Source organism: Phacochoerus africanus, chromosome 14, assembly GCF_016906955.1.
Source record: "Phacochoerus africanus isolate WHEZ1 chromosome 14, ROS_Pafr_v1, whole genome shotgun sequence".
NCBI lineage: Eukaryota > Metazoa > Chordata > Mammalia > Artiodactyla > Suidae > Phacochoerus > Phacochoerus africanus.
In genome coordinates, this window is record NC_062557.1 from 25,978,530 (window position 1) to 25,999,305 (window position 20,776).

Sequence of the window (20,776 nt, forward strand, 5' to 3'; positions counted from 1 at the left end):
CCAAAGTGTCATCTCACTTCCCTTCTAAGTCAGTAAGGCATTTCTAAACTTAACCACAGGATTTCTCCTAAGAGCATCTCTTATGGGGGGAGCAAAAGGAGAGAGCGCCTCAGACTTAACCACAGGATGAGAGCTTGCCAAGTGAGGGCAGGCCAACTGGTTTCCAGGTCAAGAATGTCAATAGAAGGGTGGGACTAGATGGCAGGGATTTGGTGGTAGTGTGGTGGTGGGGGAAACATATAAGAAAGGGTTGGACCCACTGTGGACTTGAAAATGCTGCAACAGGAGCTCCCTGGTGGCCTAAGGGTTAAGGACCCAGTGTTGTCACTGCTGTGGTGTGGGCTGGATCCCTGGCCTGGAAACTTTCAGATGTCTTGGGTGTGGCCAAAAAAAAAAGAACGAACAGAAGAAAGAAAATGCTGCAATAAAGGTTATGGTATTGCCTAAAACACCAGACGAATTATTTAGAGGCAATTTCTCTTCCTTCAGGGAACAGTTCGAAGATAGGCTTTCATTTCTTCCAACAAAATTTAGAATTTTCCACTACTTCAAATTTTTCCTGAAATATAGGGTCTCTAAGATGGATGAATATTAAATTGACAGTTTATTTACATAACATCCAATCTCACACAAAACCACCTAATTGTTCTCATTGCTCCACTTGGGCAATTTGAATATGATCTGTAACTATCTGGATTTATACAGAATTCAAATTCCAAGTTCGAGAGACAAAAAACAAATTGCAAACTTCAAGTATCTTTACGGATGCCATCACTCTAGTATTTCCTTCTTTTACTTGGCAATTAAAGAGGAGAGAAGGAAGCTACTATGCAGACTGTATTTTATGTATTCACTGTGATATTTTAATAAACGATACCTCCCAAATTTCCTAATCACCAGCAACCATTCTGTGGAAATAGTCAATGAGCTGTGACTTGGAAAAGAAGCCAGCTACCGCTGGCCAGGCCTCTTCTATGAGAGGGCATGATTCCTAAGGGACACCCTCCCTGCTGCGCAGGTGGCGATATGCCTTTGCAGCTGTGAACCTTAACTCGTTAACCGCAACGTGAGCCTCTTCTCCGACAGAGTCGCTGGAAGTTGGGGAGCTTTGCCTGCACGCTCTCCATGAAAGCACTGGCCACTCCCATCAAGCGATGCTACTCAGGAGGTGGGTCCCTGACCATACACTGCACAGGGACCACCAACGCTTCTTCCACTGTGAGCTTCTGAGGATTTCTAAGTATGTTGGTAAAAGCATTAAATAACTAATACATGATCATTAAAGAGACCAGTTTCCAAGTCACTCTCGGTTTGGAAATTTTACTTCAAGGCTTCACCTATCAACTTGAAAAAGACTCTTTAGGTCACACTGGGGAGAGGACTCTCCTAACTGACTACAGATAACTCTCGTAGCTCATGATGAATCAGAGAGCTTTAGAAACCTTCACTCCTGAAAAAATGGTTCTCGCCTTCCTGTTTCACGGGCACCCCTGCAAGACAAACTGGAGACACGCATCTCCTGATAAGAGTCATCTAGTTCAAACAGCAGAAAAGGAAAGTGATCTATTAAACACACATGGACTTCCTACTCAGAGAGGAGCCAGGAAGCTTGAGGAACAAATATCCATGTCTAGTTGCGGGCCATTCTCCTCAGCTCAAAGTAATAGTCCTTCCGAACGCTTTCAGAAAAAAATCTGCAGTGAAAGAGCCAGAATCCTGACCCAAGCACTTCAAAAATCACACATACCGAGAGAGTGCACAATCTTAGTTTTAAAGAACAGTTAACAAGTGGAAAGCTGAGATGCCCAACAACCTTGAAGTCCCGGCACAGCTCTCCATCAGTCACATAAACAACATTCGCGCAGCACCACTCCACTTGGGGATTTTTCTCACTCTCTGTCCTTGAAACAATACAATTAAATCTGCTGATACCCATCAGGTCTGGGAATTGCTACTCTCACAGCGGGGTAAAAGGACTCACCTCACAGAAGAGGGTAAGCTTGTCATCAGGGAGAAGCCCGTTGGCCTCATCCAAGAGAAAATCTCTACGGATGAATTTTTTGAATCCCCAGTCTTTGCCTTGCACAAACCTATATGCCCGTTGACTCTCTGGGGTGAAAAAAAAAAAAAGGTTACATTTAGGGTTACTCAAAAAACCAGATCAAAGCCACAACGTGTCAATGTATAGAATTGCTGGGTGGGAAAATAAAGAGTCAAACAAGGATAAAATTTACCCATAGCTTTGGTTTCTTCTCCCTTGGCATTCAGGATGGAGAATTTGAATTTTGCTCGAACTTCACTCTTTGGACAGCTGACCAATAACAGGTAAAGTGACAGGTAATCTTTGCTTTCTTCATCTAGCCCTTTTGGGTTTACCCGCAAACACCTACCCAAAACAGGAAAAAAATGTCGAAAGCATCCATGTTTGCAGGCCCATGAAGTGATAGGAGGGAACTAGAACATCAGAATCAAGGGAGGGAGATGTTTAAAAAAAAACAAAACAAAACAAACGAAAAACCCAGGCCCCACGCCGGGATATTCTGAATTCAGTAAAAGACTGCTTGGAAACCACTTTTCCAGAACAATCTGAAGCATCTTTTAAAAAGTAAACAACAGGAATTCCCATTGTGGCTCAGTGGGTTACGAACCCAACTAGCATCCATGAGGATATGGGTTCCATCCCTGGCCTCACTCAGTGGGTTAAGGAATCGGCGTTGCTGTGAACTGTGGTGTAGGTCACAGGCATGGCTCGTATCTGGTGTGGCCCTGGCTGTGGCTGTGGTGTAGGCCAGCAGCTGTAGCTCCAATTCGACCCCGAGCCTGGGAACTTCCCTAAGCCGCTGGCATGGTCCTAAAAAAGTAAACAACAAAAATAAAGGGGTATCCTAGACCTGACAACACATCGCATGCATCTCCGTCTCTTTCCTCATAACATCCCCAATCACTTTGCCCCCCTAAAATATTTTAAAATTCAGCCAAGACTCAATCTATTCTAATCCTTAATCTCAGGAAAAGCAGCTCCTGTTTTGTTGGGGCTGTGGTGAAAAGAGAAGAAAAAAGTCAGCGAACCTTTCAATATCACCCTGGGAGAGAAAGAGAATTCCAGAGAAATACGTGAATAATAAATAATCTTTTGCAGATATTTTATCAATGTGGCAATGAATTCTATGATGAAAATAAAGGAGGCAGTGCGGAGGAAGCACAGACAAAAGCAAGCTCCCATTACACAGGGCAGAGTTGAAGCGAGACTTCTAAACAGAGTTAGAGATGCCAATCTGTTATCAAAGAATCAAAGTAAAATTCAGACAGAACTGAACAGGTTCCATTCAGTGAAGTTGTAAATGTCATGAGTTGAACTGCATGTGCTTCAGACACTGCCTCTACCATGTATAATACATAGGCCATATGCATCCTGAGGCCTTGCCGGTGTTACAGCACCTCTCTTAAACAGGTGGCCCAATTCAGTGCTTCTCTAGGAAGTGCATATGCCACAGACATCGCTATACATTGTGCTAAAGATGTGGATATAAATACAATGCCTAAGAATAAGCCTTCTCTCAGCGCCTAGTAGTACACTGCTTCATGTCCCTGGTCAACAAACACTAGATGAACGGAGCGTGGTTAAACTCTTCCGCCGGCTACCACAGGTCAAAAAGAGTGGGTCCCACATACACACAAAAGGAGTCCCAGGGTGGCCTAATGGTTGAGGATTCGGCATCGTCACTGCTGTGGCTTGGCTTCAATCTCTGATCCAGGAACTTCCACGTACCACGGCATGGCCAAAAAAACAGTGGCTCACAGACACATGAGCTGGTCTTTGCAGCAGGCACATGGCTGTACCCTGGACTGCCCGCTCCTCCTCAGAGAACACATGGTTTGGATGGGAATGACCCCTACGCCCCGATCCCACTCCCTTTGCCACAGGGATCAACTGAGGGAACTGAGACCCAAACCAGGCAGTGCATGTCTGACATATTCTTGGCCACACACTTGAGAAAAAGTTCAAGGACTCTTGTTAGATGGTGGTGGGTTACGCCCATTGCTACTGCAGCCTTCATCCTTCAACCGCAAGGGAAGAAGCTAAGCATGAAATGCCAAACTGAGTGGAGAGCAAGGCAAAGCAGAGAGTAAAGGGGTCCTTAATCTAACCACTGGGCTGCTAGAGCCAACGACCTTCAAACCTTTCCTACACCTTAGGCGTTCCAGTTACATAAGTAGATAAATCTCCTTCGTTGTTTCAAAACAGGCAATCTAGGAGTTCTCTTGCGGTGCAGTGGGTTAAGGATCCGGCGCTGTCACTGCAGTAGCTGGGGTCACTGCTGTGGCAAAGGTTTGATCCCTGGCACCTGGGACTTTCCATGTGCCTCGGATGAGGCAAAAACAAAACCAAAACCAAAAAACCCCACAGAACCCAAACAACAAAAACCCGGCAAGCTAAAAGTCCAAAGATTTTACATTAAAATCCAGAGTTCTTGCTTTTCTTGAAAAATCGGCAAATTTGGCAACATCAGCCCCTATTCACACCTAGCTATAGTCACCTGGAGCTGAGCAGCCACCACTTCTTTTAGGACACTCACTAGTTTGCCAAGGGGTCAACTCTTGTACCAGTACGGATATTATTTACCACACCGGCCCTCGGTGCTCATCTGCATTACCCTACAGCCATGGGAGTTAGCGGGTCCCTGATACACTCATCGAATTAATTCAACAATATACAGTGCATATCTATTACGTACCAGACACTGGGGAGGACATTACTAACAAGACAAAGTCCCTGCCATCCAGGATCTTACGTTCTATTCCAGTCAGCCTCCCGTGAAACCAAGCAAAACAGGCAACTTGCAGTAAAATGTTTACAGCTAGATATAGTCTTCCTCACCATTTCAGTTTATCATTGGCTCCTGATGAAAAGGTTGAACTTTTAATGACTTCACCCATTTCCTCCCGGCAAAAGCTAAAGTTATTGATGGTCCACATGTAGGAGAATTTCACTACCTTGATCTGTTGATAGAAAACCAAGAAGCAATTAATAGGAGGAAGTGGGCAACCTGCAAAACAGGCTGGGATCAGATGGCTCCTCCCCTCCCTCCGTGTGCACAATCCCACAGGAAGACCGCACTGTCTGGCCAACACGGAGGCTCAGCCTTTTCTGTCCATCATCCACATTTTAAATCATCTCACAGTGACCCGACTGCTTTCATAACTTTCCTCAGCTTCCGAGAAACACTGGATGGAAAGTGAGAAAAACAGAGGCAAGGCTGGGAAAGCAGGTGATTAAGCCACACCTAAAATGAAACAAAGGGCTGTTTGATGATTTATATGTTGATGCCACTGCCTTGGCTGCAAATCTCAAACCTGGTTTCCCCTAGAGTTGACCAGCAGAGGAACACACTTCAATCAAGGGGGATTATAGGCAGATCTAGTTTCAAAGACTTACCCCTTTTCAACCTCGGGTGAAAAGCAGTGGCCTGGGGCATTCAGATTCCTCGTGGAAAAACCAAGGAATGGAAAGCTGACATGTACTTTATTTGGCAGGTATGTCCCAGAGAAGGCAGGAAACACCAGGAGGAAAGGAATTCGATTCCTTTCATCCACCAAAATCCTCCCAGGATGCACCTACCTGTGTGTAGCACCAGCTCTCAGCTACAGGGCCACTCGACATTTCTGCCGGAGGTGGAGGACTTGGAACCCTTGACATCGCCAGTTTGAAGGTTAAACAAGATCTCCAAGGTCAGGGGACAAAGACTTCTGTTCTCTCTTCACCCTGGTTGACCCGAGAAGCACGAGCATTTTATTAGATGAATGGCATGCAATCCTACTCTTTCCGTTTGACCTTCCAGAGGCTGGAAACTTTGTCTCCTGCCTGGAATGCTCTACTCTTATCATTCAAATGGCTTCTCAGCATTCAATGGCAACCTCAGAGAAAACCGCCTAACCTAAAGCAGTCTCCTCCTCGCTATTACCCTATTTTAATCTTCTGCACAACACTATTTAATATTAACTTACCAAATGAATTTACTCAAAGAGTACTTAAAGAACATCCGAGATAAGGCTGCCTAAAGAGGAGACAGCCGGGCGAGCTCCACATACAACTTTACCAGCTGGCTCCTTCCCTTGGGGTACAAATACTCCCCCGAAAAGGAAAATGATCTTCTTACCTTTCAACTATGTCTCATCTCCTACACTTCAGTGCAAATTTACTATTAAGAGTAGTCTTCTGGGAGTTCCCATTGCGGCACAGCAGAAACGAGTCCGATTAGGAACCATGAGGTTGAGGGTTCGATCCCTGCCCTTGCTCGGTGGGTTAAGGATCTGGTGTTGCCGTGAGCTGTGGTGTAGGTCACAGACTCGGCTTGGATCCTGCCATGGCTGTGGCTGTGGCTGTGGCCAGCAGCTACAGCTCTGACTAGACCCCTAGCCTGGGAACCTCCATATGCCACAGGCAAGGCCCTAAAAAGACAAATAAATAAATAAATAGTTTTTTTTTTTTTTAAACGAGTAGTCTTCTATTTCTCAATCCATTGCTAGCTGCTCTCTGGAAGAGCAATATCTGCCGCTTTCTTAGATGTGTTCCTTTCTCTGCAGCATTAGAGATGCTACACATACTTCATCGGTATCTGATTTTTCCAGATTCTTTTCCTTCCTTTCTTGGTTTTCTGATCATTCCTCAACCTTTTACTGGATTCTCCTCCTTCACTGTGGTTCCCACAGTTTAATCTTCATTTTCTCAATCTACATTCTCTTTTGTGGTAATTTTATCCACAAGTGTCAAATTTCTGCCTTTATACAAATGTTCCCCAAATATCTAACTTTGACTCTCTCATAAGCCTTAGACCATTTTCGAATAAATGCTATGTATCTCAGCAGGTGTCCCAGTAGTAAATCAAATCCAACTCAAAATTCTCCCCTCCAAGGCTTTTCTAAACATAAAAGCCATTTTAAAAATTGATGAGTCTGATTATAATTTTTAAGTACCACGAACGAAGCCAAAAACCAACAAACAAAAGCTTACAATGCACGGCAAAGAGATCATTTTATGAACATACGAATTGGTATATAAATTGTTTCTACAAAACAAATAAGGCTAACTAACCTATAACAATAGCAGTCACAAAAAAGGAAATAAAATAGCTCTTAAGTATTTAACACCTATTGGACTGGCAAAAAAACAAAAACAAAAAAACCAACCATACCACGTAAGGGGATATGGGAACACTCATGTACTGCTGGTGCGACTGTAAATTAGAAAGTATATCTGGGGTGGGAATTTGCCGTATCTAGTAAAGCTTTACTTACATACACGTAAGACTTAGTAGTTCTACTTTTAACTATATGTGTGCTAGAGCAGTAGTTAGCAAACTTCAGGTGCATCAGGATCACCTGTTAAACAGACTGCTGCCCCCCGCCCCCAATTTTTGATTCAGAGGGTCTGGAATGGGCCCAAGAATTTGCATTTCACAGGTGACCGTGATGTCCTAGTCCTGGAACATTTTAAGAACCACTGTCCTAGAAAAACTGCTCACCGGCACAAGAAGACATAGACAAGGTCGTTCCCAGTGGCGGTGTTTATAACAGTGACAAACAAACTAAAAACCCATTAGGAGGGAAACAGATAAGTAAATTGGGTTATTTCCATATAATGAAAAACTACCTCAGGATTTAAAAGTAATGAACTACATTTATATCACCATGGAGATGAGATCGAACACAATGCTGATGGAAAAAGTTTTAGAATGACATGTGCAGTACCTTATTCACGCAAATTTAAAGATTTATATATTATTTACAGAAATATGCATACAGTAGAAGTAAACAAAATCACTGACAAGCTATGCATCAGATTCATGATGGGAGAGCAAGAAAGAAGAATACAGCTGGGAAAAGAACATAAGACATTTCAAGTTGATCTCTCATGTTTCTTTTATTGATTGATTGATTGATTGTCTTTTTAGGGCTGCACCTGTGGCATATGGCGGTTCCTGGGCTAGGGGTCAAATCAGAGCTGTAGCCACTGGCCTATACCGCAGCTCACAGCAACCCCAGATCCTTAACCCGCTGAGCAAGGCCAGGGATCGAACCTGCATCTTCATAGATACTAGTCAGATTCTTTTCTGAGGAGCCACAATGGGAACTTCCATCATGTTTCTTTTAAAATTAGGATGACCTGACGCAAATATGACAATACAAACGTCTACTAGTTCGGGATGACAGCTACTCCAGTGTACACTATCCTTGCTACTGTTCTTTTTTTATTTTTATTTTTTGCTTTTTAGGGCCACACCCACGGCATATGGAGGTTCCATATGCCTAATCAGAGCTAGAGCTACAGCCACAGCCACAGCCACAGCCACAGCCACGCCAGATACGAGCCGTGTCTGCAACCTACACCACAGCTCACAGCAACGCTGGATCCTTAACCCACTGAGCAAGGCCAGGGATTGAACCTGCAACCTCATGGTACCTAGCTGGATTCGTTTCCACTGTACCACGATGGGAACTCCTGCTTTATTTGTAAAATATATTTTATTAATTGTAGGAGTAATGTAAGGATGTACTTATTCCATTATATCACACATTGTCTGGTTTCTAACGTACAAGAGAGAAATTTCTTTCCTGAATACCTAGTTTGTTTTTAGCTATGGACAGACAATGTTGGTCTTTTTTTTTTTTTTTCTCCCCTGTCTTTTTAGGGCCACACAGCGGCACATGGAAGTTCCCAGGCTAGGGGTCGAAACAGAGCTGTTCCGCCAGCCTATGCCACAGCCACAGCAATGCCAGATCCAAGGCACGTCTTTGGGCTACACCACAGCTCACGGCAACGCTGGACCTTTAACCCACTGAGCAAGGCCAGGAATCGAACCTGCATCCTCATGGATATTAGCTGGGTTCGTTTCCGCTGAGCCACAATGGGAACTTCCAATGTCAACCTTATAACTGATCATGTTGCCCTCTTTCCTCATTTGCCCTCAGGAAGCCCTGAGACAAATCTGCGACCCATCTCTTGAAAACATATGCTCACGTGCTCATTCTCCGTGCTCTATTCTATACAGGCTCATGTGATCATTCTATTATAGCTTTATTCTATAAGCTACCACAGCTTCTTCACACTGTTTACTCACTTTGCTAGAATTCCCTCAACTATTTATTTTACTCTTTGGTATGTTAAGTATTTCTGGAAACTGCCTCAAATCCTTTACAAAGGACAACTTGGAGGCTGAACATATCTGTTCTATACCACGTCTTTCTATAGAAAGAGGTATAAATGAATAACAAAAAAAAAGAAATCACTCAACTCACACACATTCACTGGCCACTTAAGTAGTAGGCATGGAGAAGGATTAAAAAGATGTAGTTATACCCTCACAGAGTAATACTGCTGGTACTACCAGAGTAACCACTGGTTTCAAACACTATCCCACCTGAATTTACAATGAAAGCATCCTATGTAACCACAGATGAAGTTAACAGTCTTATATACACATGATGTGCTACTTCACTTAAGCTAGCAAACTAAGCACTGCAATGGCATCTGGGCTTCCAGGGTTTGTGCAATTCAGGATCCCATGATGATATTAAGAAAAGAGACCTGCGATCAAGGTAGGCCTGCATTTGATGGAAAACCCTTTCCCACAGAACCATAAATCTGTGCAGTAGTGAGTAAATGCACCTTAGGAGACTTTACAAATCCCAGTTACCATTAGTGCCAGCAGGAGCCAGAATGAAATTTCAAACTTCCCAATCAAAACTATCTTTTGGGCAGGTTGGCAATGTAAACGTGAATTTCACACGTTAGTTAAGCGCATAAAACTTGGCTCTATAAGTGTGATGTGCAGGCTCAGCTCTACATTGATCAATCATAAAATACTGATTTGAGTTTATTTTCTAGTTTAAAAAACCCTCAAATTTATCTAACAATAAACAATTTTAAGAATTCTCTAAATCTGACAAAAAGACAAGTTTTAAAAAAAGATTTTTTAAATTTTTTATTTTTATGCTTTTTTATGGAAATTCCCAGGCTAGGGGTTGAATCGGAGCTGTAGCTGCCAGCCTACACCACAGCCACAGCAATGTGGGATCCAAGCTGCCTCTGCGACCTACACCACAGCTCACAGCAATGCTGGATCCTTAACCCACTGAGCAAGGCCGAGGATCAAACCTGCGTCCTCATAGGTACTAGTCAGGTTCATTACCACTGAGCCACAACTGGAACTCCTGAGAAAAAAGCAAGTTTAAAAAAACAGTTTATTGAAGTTCCCATTGTGGCTCAGTGGACTAAGGATCTGGTTATTGGCACAAGTTGCGGAATAGGTCGCAGATGTGGCTCAGATCTGATGTTGGGGTGGCTGTGGCATAGGCTGACAGCTGCAGCTCCGATCTGACCCCAGGAACCTCCATATTCTGATAGCATGGCTGTAAAAAGAAAAAAAAAAATTAATTAAAATTAAAAAGTTTATTTTAATGGCTTAATTGTTGCTACCATGGCCCTTTATTACAACCAGAAAAAAAAACCCACAACTTTGATCTTAACCATTTTTTCCTATCTTTTTTGCTTGTCTTTTATTGTGTAGCAAAGTTTTTTTTTTTTAATAATATCACCAACCTTTCTTCCAATTTTTAAAAAATGTCCAACCTAGCAGCCAGGAGAACTGGACAATCAGCCTGAGACTCCGAGGAGTTCTAACCACACAACCTGCTGAGAGGGAAATTGACTAGGATAGCACAAGTCTAATTAATTTCACTCATAGCAGGCACCAGGGGCAAAGTGTTCATGGGCAAAGTAGCCTGGTGTTACATGAACTCTCCAGCACTTCATGCCAACTGCCACAGATGCCCAGCAGAAAAACAATTTTAGAAAAGAGAAGGTCTATTTGAGGGTCATGGTTTGGGAGCCCTTGTAGGAGACAACTAGCACCAAAATACACTGTTCTTGGCTTCAAACACATTAAAACAAGACTGCCCAAGTTCTCTAATGAGAAACTTATTTTTCAAAGCTTAGCAAACTTCCCAGTATGCTGGCAACTTGGAGGCTGAATATAACTGTTCTATAGCACCATATATTTTCCTGTTCACTCTATTAAATCCTGACCTGTGAGGCTACACGTCTTCCGAGTCAAACCAAAAAATATACTTTAAAGTATGTGTCAACTGTAATACCGCTCAAATTCCAACGAAGGTAGTAGTATCAGTTAGCAAACTAATAGCAATCTCTAATAGAATGTTTTGTAGTAGATACTGAGAGACCATGAAGCCATCGATCATTTTAGACAAGAGATTCAAGCCAATCAATATGATTTCTGAGCAGAATGCTAAACTTTGGAGAGTACACAGAAGTACAAAAGAAATGTGTTAATTCCATCGTGGTGCACAGATAATGCTTTCAAACCTATACCATGCACTTCTTTTCTACCTTATGTACACTTATAAACATTTCCCTTGCCTCCAGTACACTTCAAGGAACGTGCAACTATTCCTTTTATCCCCTTACCACCTAGCACAGTCTGCCTAGAACAAGGGATTCAGCAGAAATACTCTGATGATGGAAACATTTATCCAGTTGCATTCAAGTTCATTAACTTTTCTGCTTGTTTCTTTCACATATCTCTAAAAGTGCCCTTTGAATAGCGCTGAATATATTAGTTTGTAAATGTAATGAGAATCATTAATTTGTTCTTTTGGATGAGTTACACACAAAGCCCCAAACTCCCAGCCTGGCACTCTCAAGTATCAGCCCTGGTAAATCTGTTTTTCCTTTTTCCCTCTTTTCTTTTGTTTATTGTTTTTGGGCCACAACAGGGGCATGTGGAAGGTCCTCAGAACCTAAGTCACAGCTGCAACCTGAGCCACTGCAGTGACAATGTGGGATCCTCAACCCGCTGAGCCACATGAGAACTCCCAAAGCGAGTTTTTCATCCAGTATTTCATTCTACGAGGGGAGAAAGACTGGTTATTTTTTCCTTCATTTTGAAAACATAAATCAGTAATTTGAACTAAACTCTTACATAATCAGGATACTTTGAAGCTAGAAGACGTATTTCCTGCGCAATAGAGAGAAATGTCCCAATAGTTTAACCTGCAGTATAGGCAGAGCTAGGCTAGAACACTCTCTGTAAAGTGTTATATAGACAATTGTGCGGTTATTTCATCTTTCTTTTATTCCTTATAAGCATTCCTCCATCTTTAATCTAATCCCAGCATCCAGAGAATTAAAAAAAAAAAAAAATCAACACCTAACACAGGCATATCACATATATGATATTTACAAGTTGGAATTATATCCCTCAGTTTTAAAATTACAGGATAAAATTGTAGGGATAGCAGACTGAACCGTGAAATTGTTCTGTCGGCCAAAGATAGTAGAAAATCACCGATTTCGAGTGCTTTAATATAATACACAAACAGGCACAAGCTAGATGGCTGGGAACACGACTTCTTGCCAAAGAATGGTTAGGGACTTTTAAAAAGCCTATAACTTTTTTTTCTCTTGCTTTAAAGCCTGGTATAGTTTCCAAGTAAGGAAAAAATCCCAATGTCATAACTATTTTAAACCTGAGAGATGACTGCATTTTCCAGAACAGAAGATGCCAAAAGGACTGTTGACAAAAAACAACAAAAAACAAACAAACAAAAAAACACAACAAAACACACACCTATAGAAAGATTTGGGTATATTCATTTTTGAGAAACTTTTGTGACCTCAAAGGAGTGTCTGTATTTCTTGCCTTACAATGCAGGAGTAAGAACTTCTTTCTTATTACAGATTATTACAGGCCATACTGACTCCCTCTGTTGCAAGGTTTTAATAACTTTCAAATACTTGTTATGAGTAAACTTTTTGCAATTCAATCCAGTCTACAAAATACTAAATGTATTTTTTTATTATTATTTAGAGATGCTTCTTAAAATGAAATTAAGGGCAATCAAGAGAGATCTCAATCAGCAAAGGAAAGATTGGGGTTTCTCATGTCTTCATGTTTCCTAAAATTTACAAGTTAAAGATGATTGCCACATGGGAACTCCTCAAAGGTTCTCAAATATGTGAAAACAAGTTCAACTCTCATTCATAATAGACAAATGCAAATTAAACCATATATTAATTCACAGAGTGAAGTGACAAAGATTAAAATGTTTGATGGGGGTTCCCTGGAGGGCACAGTGGGCTAAGGATCTGGTTTTGTCACTGCTGAGGCTTGGGTTTGATCCCCAGGCTGGGACCGTCCACACGCTGTGGGCGTGGCCAAAAAGGGAAAACACAAAAAAGAAATGTTTGATAACACTTGTCCAGAGCAAGGAGAACATTTCTGATTAGCATATAAATTGTTATAAACTCCATGAAGGGAAATGCATATCAGAATGAGCAGGAAATGCGTATTATACCCCCAATCCAACAATTCCAGGTCTAGAAATTTACCCTAGTGATATGTTTACTCTGACAAATACAAAGGGTTTCTCCCTGTGGCACTATTAGTAACCACAAAAAAAAAAAAAAAGGAAATAACCTAAAAGTCCATCAACAGGGGACTGATTAAATAAATTATGATACAGACAATGTAATATTAAGTATCTATTAAAAAAGGAATGGGCAAGCTTCATCTAAAGAGGCAAAAATCCTTCATGTGTGTGTATATACATACATAAAATATCTCTGTAAAAGCTACATAAGACTCTAGGGACCCTGGCTACTTCCAAGGAAGGAAACTGAGCATTTGTCTGGGAAGAAGAATTTCCATGAAGTTCCCTTTTGTACTTAGCGAATTTTGAAGCATGTGAATCATGGTCTTTTCAAATAACGCACAAAAATATTTTAAAAGGAATTAGCAGACTTCACAATGAATTTTTCTAAGTTGTGAGATGGCTTATAAATCAAACTCCTCTGAGAAACAAGACGGGAATCCTACAGTGGCTTCCCTTGCTCTCCAAATAGAAGCTACCTTTTGTTAAGTCTGCCAAAGCCTGTGTGCACCTCCCTGACCTCATCTAACACTTACCCCTCTCCATCACCACGCTTTCGTCACCCGGGCTTTTCATTCTATTTGGTGAACACACCAGGCTCTTTCCTTCCTCAGATCTTTTCATACCTGGCTCCTTCCTGTCACTCAGGGGTCCTATCATGTGTAATATCCTCAGACAGGTCTTCCCTGACCTCTTGATCTCAAGTAGTCCCCACTTTCAGACTGTGTTTTTTTTTTTTTCTTTTGGTCACATTACCCTATTTAAATTTCTTTTGTATTACTACAGTCTGAAATGATCTTGGTTTTATATTTTCATTTGTCTACTGTCTTCCCCACTAGAAGTTAAGCACGAGAGAAGAGCATCCCCATGTGCCTAAAATGGTTATCATAATAGGCACCCAGTAAATAGTTATTCAATGAAATTGCTGCTGACTGACTAGACTATTGTCTTTTGGGATCATATTCTTCCTTAATGAGCTCTAGTTAAAACGTTAGAATTTGGGAGTTACTAAATGAAGAACAGCTATAGGAATCTAGGCATACTTTTAAAACAAAATATTTTTAAAAGAAAACTCTCAGTTGATCTCCAGTTTTAAAGAACTTATTTAATACACTCCAAAACTATATTCTTCTTTGATTTAAAAAAAAAAAAAGAAAGAAAGAAATCTTGGGAGAAAAGAGAAGCCTGCAGGCTAAAAGCGAAGTTCTTGAACACATGAGACAACAGTAATATCAGCACATCTTCCAGGTTAAGTCATTACCGTAGCTGTCGGAAACTCAGCCTAGACCTCTGAGTTATTTCGAGTTAAATTATACACAACAAAAATTCAAATATATTGATAAAAAATGAGGCAGATCCTTAGTATTGACTTAGATCTCACCTATAATTTTCCTATCTGACAAAGGGTTTGATTCTCAAAACTGACGTGTAAATAAAAGAACTTTTGTCAAATTTTTATTTGAAAAATGTAGAGAGGAGTTCCCGTCGTGGCACAGTGGTTAACGAATCCGACTAGGAACCATGAGGTTGCGGGTTCGGTCCCTGGCCTTGCTCAGTGTTAAGGACCCGGCGTGGCCGTGAGCTGTGGTGTAGGTCGCAGACTCGGCTTGGATCCCGAGTTGCTGTGGCTCTGGCGTAGGCTGGTGGCTACAGCTCCGATTGGACCCCTAGCCTGGGAACCTCCATATGCCGCGGGAGCGGCCCAAAGAAATAGCAAAAAGGCAAAAAAAAAAAAAAAAGAAAAATGTAGAGTGAAATTACAGCTGATTCTCTTAAAAACAAAATAAGTATACCATGTTTGATTCATCACCAATTAAAATGATTCATATCTCAAAAAAAAGACACGTAGTAGAGAAAAGATAATTAACATAAAATATATACACAGGTGAACGTGTCTAGCGATACAGAGACACAGACAGACATACCTCTAAAACATGTCTCAACACATAACCCAAGGCTCTCTGTATACCAGGCTAAGATGCAGGACGTATTTTCTACCAGAGCCAAATATCTAAATAATTAAGAGTTTAATTGTTCTTGTGGCTGTTATTTTTCTTTTTTGGTCACCCCGAGGCACATGGAGTTGCTGGGCCAGGAATCAGATCTGAGCTGCAGTTGTGACCTAAGATGAAGCTTCAGCAACACTGGATTCCCTAAGCCACTGTGCCAGGCCAGGGATCGAACCTGCGCTGATCCTGTTGCACTAGAGCCGGAACTCCTTACAATGGTTACATATAAGGAAAACGTAAAAGAAACTATTGTGTATGAGGAAAAAAAACTCAGCAGCAAGTACAGTATTACATATACATGTCAGTATCTTTAAGATTTTCACAGTTTACTGATCTCTTAGGCAAGCACAGACTGAAATGACTGTGAGGATTAGATATGCTTTTGTATGTAAAAAGGCTATTTTCCCTTCTTCTCCTCAATCTAAGTGTTATAAGACAGTTTTATAGAAATAGCCTGGCTAGCGATGCTCATCCAAAGTCAAAATAAAGATGAACAAGAAGATACATGAAAGAATTTCAAGTTGTGGAAAGCTGAGGAATAAACAATAGGCTGCTCCCCCTGACTCCCAAACCTCAGAGTGTGCTGGCTGTTTACAGTCTTACTGCCCTTCTCTATAGGTTATAAATAACTGCAAAGTGTTCTTGTCCCCAAGGAGACCTTAGCAGCCAGCTCAAAGGTTAAAATATGGAATAATTCTCAAGCTGGAAGTAACTTTTCCAGTTAGGGGAAAAAAAAAAAAAATCAAAGAACAGAAATATGTGGGGTTCCCGTCCCGGTGCAGCAGAAACGAATCCGACTAGGAACCATGAGGTTGTGGGTTCGATCCCTGGCCTCGCTCAGTGGGTTCAGGATCCGGCATTGCCCTGAGCTGTGGTGTAGGTCGAAGATGCGACCTGGATCTGGTGTGGCTGTGGCTGTGGTGTAGGCTGGCATCTACAGCTCCAATTAGACCCCTGGCCTGGGAACCTCTATATGCCACTGGTGCAGCCCTAAAAGCACAAAAGACAAAAAAAGAACAGAAATATGTACTGCCAATTTAAGTTAAGGGCTAGGGAATCATTCTCTCCCTCTAAAAATTATTCATTATGTAAGAGTTGTTGATATAGACATATTAGCATAATTCCCTACCCCAAAAAGACATCCAGGGAGAGCAGGCTCTGCTCCAAAAGCAGGGGTGTGTCCTGGAAAGAGGTAGGTGCCACTCGACACTCTTGCAGCACTGCATCTCCTTAGACCTTAAGAAGACATCTTGAGTTTTTGTTTTGCTTTTTAATTTAGGCATAAATGACTACTGAGCTCAAGACAGCTACTTAACAACATCAAAGGAAAAAAGTCCTATCTCCACTTGGATGGAGGATCCCGCAGAATAAACCAACAAGCACAGGTTTCACAAGGTCTGGGTTATTCCCATCAGGTGATGTGCTGCTGTTGTTAATTACTAAACCCTGCTACAGAAAAACCACCACCACCAAACTCCTCCAACTGCTTAAAAAAAAAAAAAAGGCAGACAGAGTTCATCAGATTAAGCTTCTCTACACAGCACTTTCAACATCCATCATTTGGGAGATGTCTCAAATGGAACGACATGAATCCAAATCAGCAAACAAACCTGATTATAAAGTGGCTGTTTCACTTCAAAGTGGATCTCAGTTCCAAAGGAAAACACCTTTAGAAATGAAGTTAGATAGGAAGAGTCAAACAATAGGCAACTTCTCTTTTTTCAGAAATTATAATAATGTCTTCATTCCATCGAATGGCTTGGACAAAAATCTCTAGGATCCACAAAGAGCAACTTAAGGAAAGATGAAGATTTTAACACATTCCACACGTTATCAAAGACTTTTTTTAGGTTGAGAAAATTTATTCCAAGACAAAAAGTGGAACAGAATTTTTAAAAAGAAGGAAGAGGAAGAGGAAGAAGGGGGGGGAGCCTTATGGCTAAGAAGATTCTATTTACTATGTAATTATATTCCCAAAGCTGTTTTGAGATTTGAGAGGTTACAGTTGTTCACCTTCTCCCCCCAACTACCGCCACGAAGAACCTTATAAAATCCAAACAGTAAACAGATGAAAGGCTTGGCCTTAATACAATTTAAGCAGGTCCAATTTGAAAGGAATTCAAAAACAGAAGAGTCATTTCATGAAACAAATAGGCAGAGGTTGCATAACCCCACAGGGTCATCTGGCCTTTACAGAAGCCAAATCCAACAAGCAGTTCTCTTCAGCCATTGATGCTTTCTCTAGTCAAGCCCATTTAAAAATATTTCTTGCTAACACAGCTTGGCTAGGAGAAGGGGCCCAGGAAATGCATGCTAGAGAAGAAATTCTACCTTGATCTTAACAGTATACAATTTGGAATAAGCTCATTAACTTAGAAGCTGAGAAGACTCACCTGCTCCGGAGAATTTGATCCATTATAAGGGCAACCAATTCTCTTCAGTATTAGCTACTATGTACTATCTAGCAGCACAGAAGTCAGTCTCTGGATTCACTCATCTAGATTTCCCTCTAACTAAGAAACCAAGACTGTGTTATATTTATGCTTTCATCTTCCCCATCATGTAGGGTCTTAAGTAAAGAAATCTGATAACTGTCACATGGACCCATGTTCCTTACCTAGAAACCACCTGCAGAAAATAAATTTTCCCTTCTTCTAAAGTTAGTAAAAATAAGCCAATTTCTTGGTTAATGTTAAGGTTCTAACTCAACTAAATGGAACAAAGGATGGGCAGGAAGTTCTCAGTTTCAAGTGTTCATTCCAAAATTCATGACGTAAGGAAAAAAGTAAAACCACGAAGGCAGACAAAACAGAGGAAAGTCGGACCGAATGTCTGTCTTACAACTTCCTGGCTCCCTGTGATTTGTGTCAGAATTTAAAGGATGAAAATGCAGTAACACCTATTTTATCCAATAAAACCGAGTAAAAACATACATAAGTACTTAGGGCAAGGATCTCATACCACAAAGCAAAACTTTAAAGATGCTAGCCAGAATGGCAGAAAGATCTGCCTACGTTACCAGAGAGAGAGGAGCTCTAAGGTACCCATACAAAGGCAATCTGGTCAGAATCAAACTCCTTTTACATAAAATATAAAATGAAGTCCATGAATTGCTTTAAGATATGTCCTTTTATAAACTGTAATTCTACCTTCCCTGAAGATCTTTTCCAAAAAGAAAAATAATCTTACTCGAAGCTCTCCGTATCATGCATTACCAACCACTGATTAAGAGTTTAAATCCAAGTATCTTTTCTCCTCTCCACTATTAGTGCAAAGCCTTATCCTACAAAGACACCAGAAAAGATCTGAATAAATGACTCTAGCTTACTCCAAAGAAGAATATTTAGAATAAAACCTCTTTTGAAACCATTTATATTAAATGTTTTATTTAAAAAAAATTTTTTTATGGCTGCACACACAGCATATGGAAATTCCCAGGCCAGGGACTGAATCCAAGCCACAGCTGTGACCTACACTGTGCCAGATCCTTTAACCTACCACCCTGCGCCAGGGATCACACCTGCACCTCTGCAGCAACCTGAGCCCCTGCAGTCAGATTCTTAACCCACTGTAACACAGTGGGAACTACATAAAATATTTCTTTAACACTGATCATGAAGCTCCTGTTGTGGCTCAGCGGGTTAAAAAGCTGACAGAGTGTCAGCGAGGATGCAGGTTCAATCCCTGGCCTCTCTCAGTGGGTTAAGGATCCCGTGTTACTACAGGCTGCAGGATAGGTCACATATGTCGCTCGGATCCAGTGTTGCTGTGGCTGTGGTGTAGGCGCAGCTCTGATGAGACCCCTAGCCCAGGAACTTTCATATGCTACAGGCGCAGCTGTAAAAAAAAAAATACTGATGGTATTCTCATTATTTAAAAAAAGAACTTACATGCTTTACCTTATACGACTTCCAACTTTACATACTCTTTGTACTGAAATGAAACAGTCGATTGCACTCAAGATGTGCATTTTTTTAAGTCATGGTAAATATTTCTATACATTTGATTCCATTTCTGGCCTCATGATCTTAAACTATGTTTAAAATAAAACTATGTAAAAACTCACCAAGTCAGTAGGAAGACTCTAATTTGTCTTGTCTAACAGGAAATCTCTGTTGGAAATAGAGATGATGAATCAGACTTAACTAGATTCTGAATCTCACACAAGTCTTTACTTTGGCTATTCTGAAAAGAGAAAATCTTACAAAAGCAGGTAATACATCAGCTAGGATTTACTACTAGTCAAAATTACCATTCTTATATCTCATCTGAGTGTTCTATTTTCTAGTCCTCTCTCAAAAAGATTATACTTAGAAATTAAAGTCAGAAAATTTCAAGTTAACCCCTCTGATGAACTGGTCCATGAAGCACAGCAAAAATGACATAAGTAGTGTGCCCTTTGTCAATATTTACAAGAGCGGAGGGATCACTTGTGCCAGCTACTTCACAAAATGCTGAAATTACTACCATGAAGTTTTTGTGTAATATTTTTCCTTTATAAAAACTGTCCTGAGGGTCAGCTGCAGCAAAGCAAGATATTTAAACAAAATCATGAATCCTATCACTTTAATAAATAATTGCCACACTGAAGCTGCTGGTGAAGACTAGTAAGATATCTTAGCTAAATACCACCACCACCACCCCCCTAAATAATCTACATACCCTGCAATGTGACTCATAACAGCAACAGGGATAAGAGCGGTTGCAAAGCTTCTACAGATATACCCTAGGCAGAAAATTCTTGGGCTATTTTCCTTTTTTGTGGAAAAGTGAAATACCGCATACACTGTGATTCTATAAAAAAAGTACCTTTTCCTGAAAATATAAATCCTATCTTTAATCGGTACAAATAAGCTTCTCTTATTTTGGTTAATCAAGTCTAGTTACTGTAACAGAATGAGCCCTCACCAAAAACTGTACCAAACTACTGACTTTAAAACAGGACAAGTCATGCTCAGCAGATTAAGAATAGCAACATCAACAACTATTTACTGAACACCAACCGTGTTTAAGGTTTTGATTTCTCAATTTGCCAGAACAAAAACTTTTAGGCCTAGTGGATTGGCAAAATTTAAAGAGTCTGACAATACGGAGAAGGACCAGGAGGACCATGAACACTTTCGCACAGTTAAGAGGACAAAATTCGTATAACCACTTTGGAAAATAGTTTATTATCTAGTAAAACTAAAGATATAGTAATTCTATGCCCAAATATGGCCCAGAGAAACTGCACATGTCCATCACTGCAAATAAACAAGCATGTTCACAGGAGCCAAAAACATTCTCAGCAGGAGAAGGGATACACAAAGTGTGGTATA

The 20,776-nt window shown here is 40.9% G+C and overlaps 1 protein-coding gene across 5 annotated transcripts in view; it reads right to left on the minus strand.

Moving 5' to 3' along the window:
• SPOP (speckle type BTB/POZ protein) overlaps nt 1-20,776 on the minus strand; it is a 67,922-nt gene that overhangs the window by 16,886 nt on the left and 30,260 nt on the right. For 2 of the 5 annotated variants that reach the window (XM_047756663.1, XM_047756661.1), the window contains 5 exons: nt 19,525-19,570; nt 5,621-5,764; nt 4,880-5,001; nt 2,235-2,386; nt 1,982-2,109 (listed from right to left, as the gene is read on the minus strand). In XM_047756663.1, coding sequence (XP_047612619.1) covers nt 1,982-2,109; nt 2,235-2,386; nt 4,880-5,001; nt 5,621-5,698 — 480 coding nt within the window. In that variant the 5' untranslated portion in view covers nt 5,699-5,764; nt 19,525-19,570. Of the gene's footprint in view, nt 1-1,981; nt 2,110-2,234; nt 2,387-4,879; nt 5,002-5,620; nt 5,765-19,524; nt 19,571-20,776 lie in introns of those variants that run through there. The other 3 variants (XM_047756664.1, XM_047756662.1, XM_047756666.1) reach the window with 2 other exon arrangements.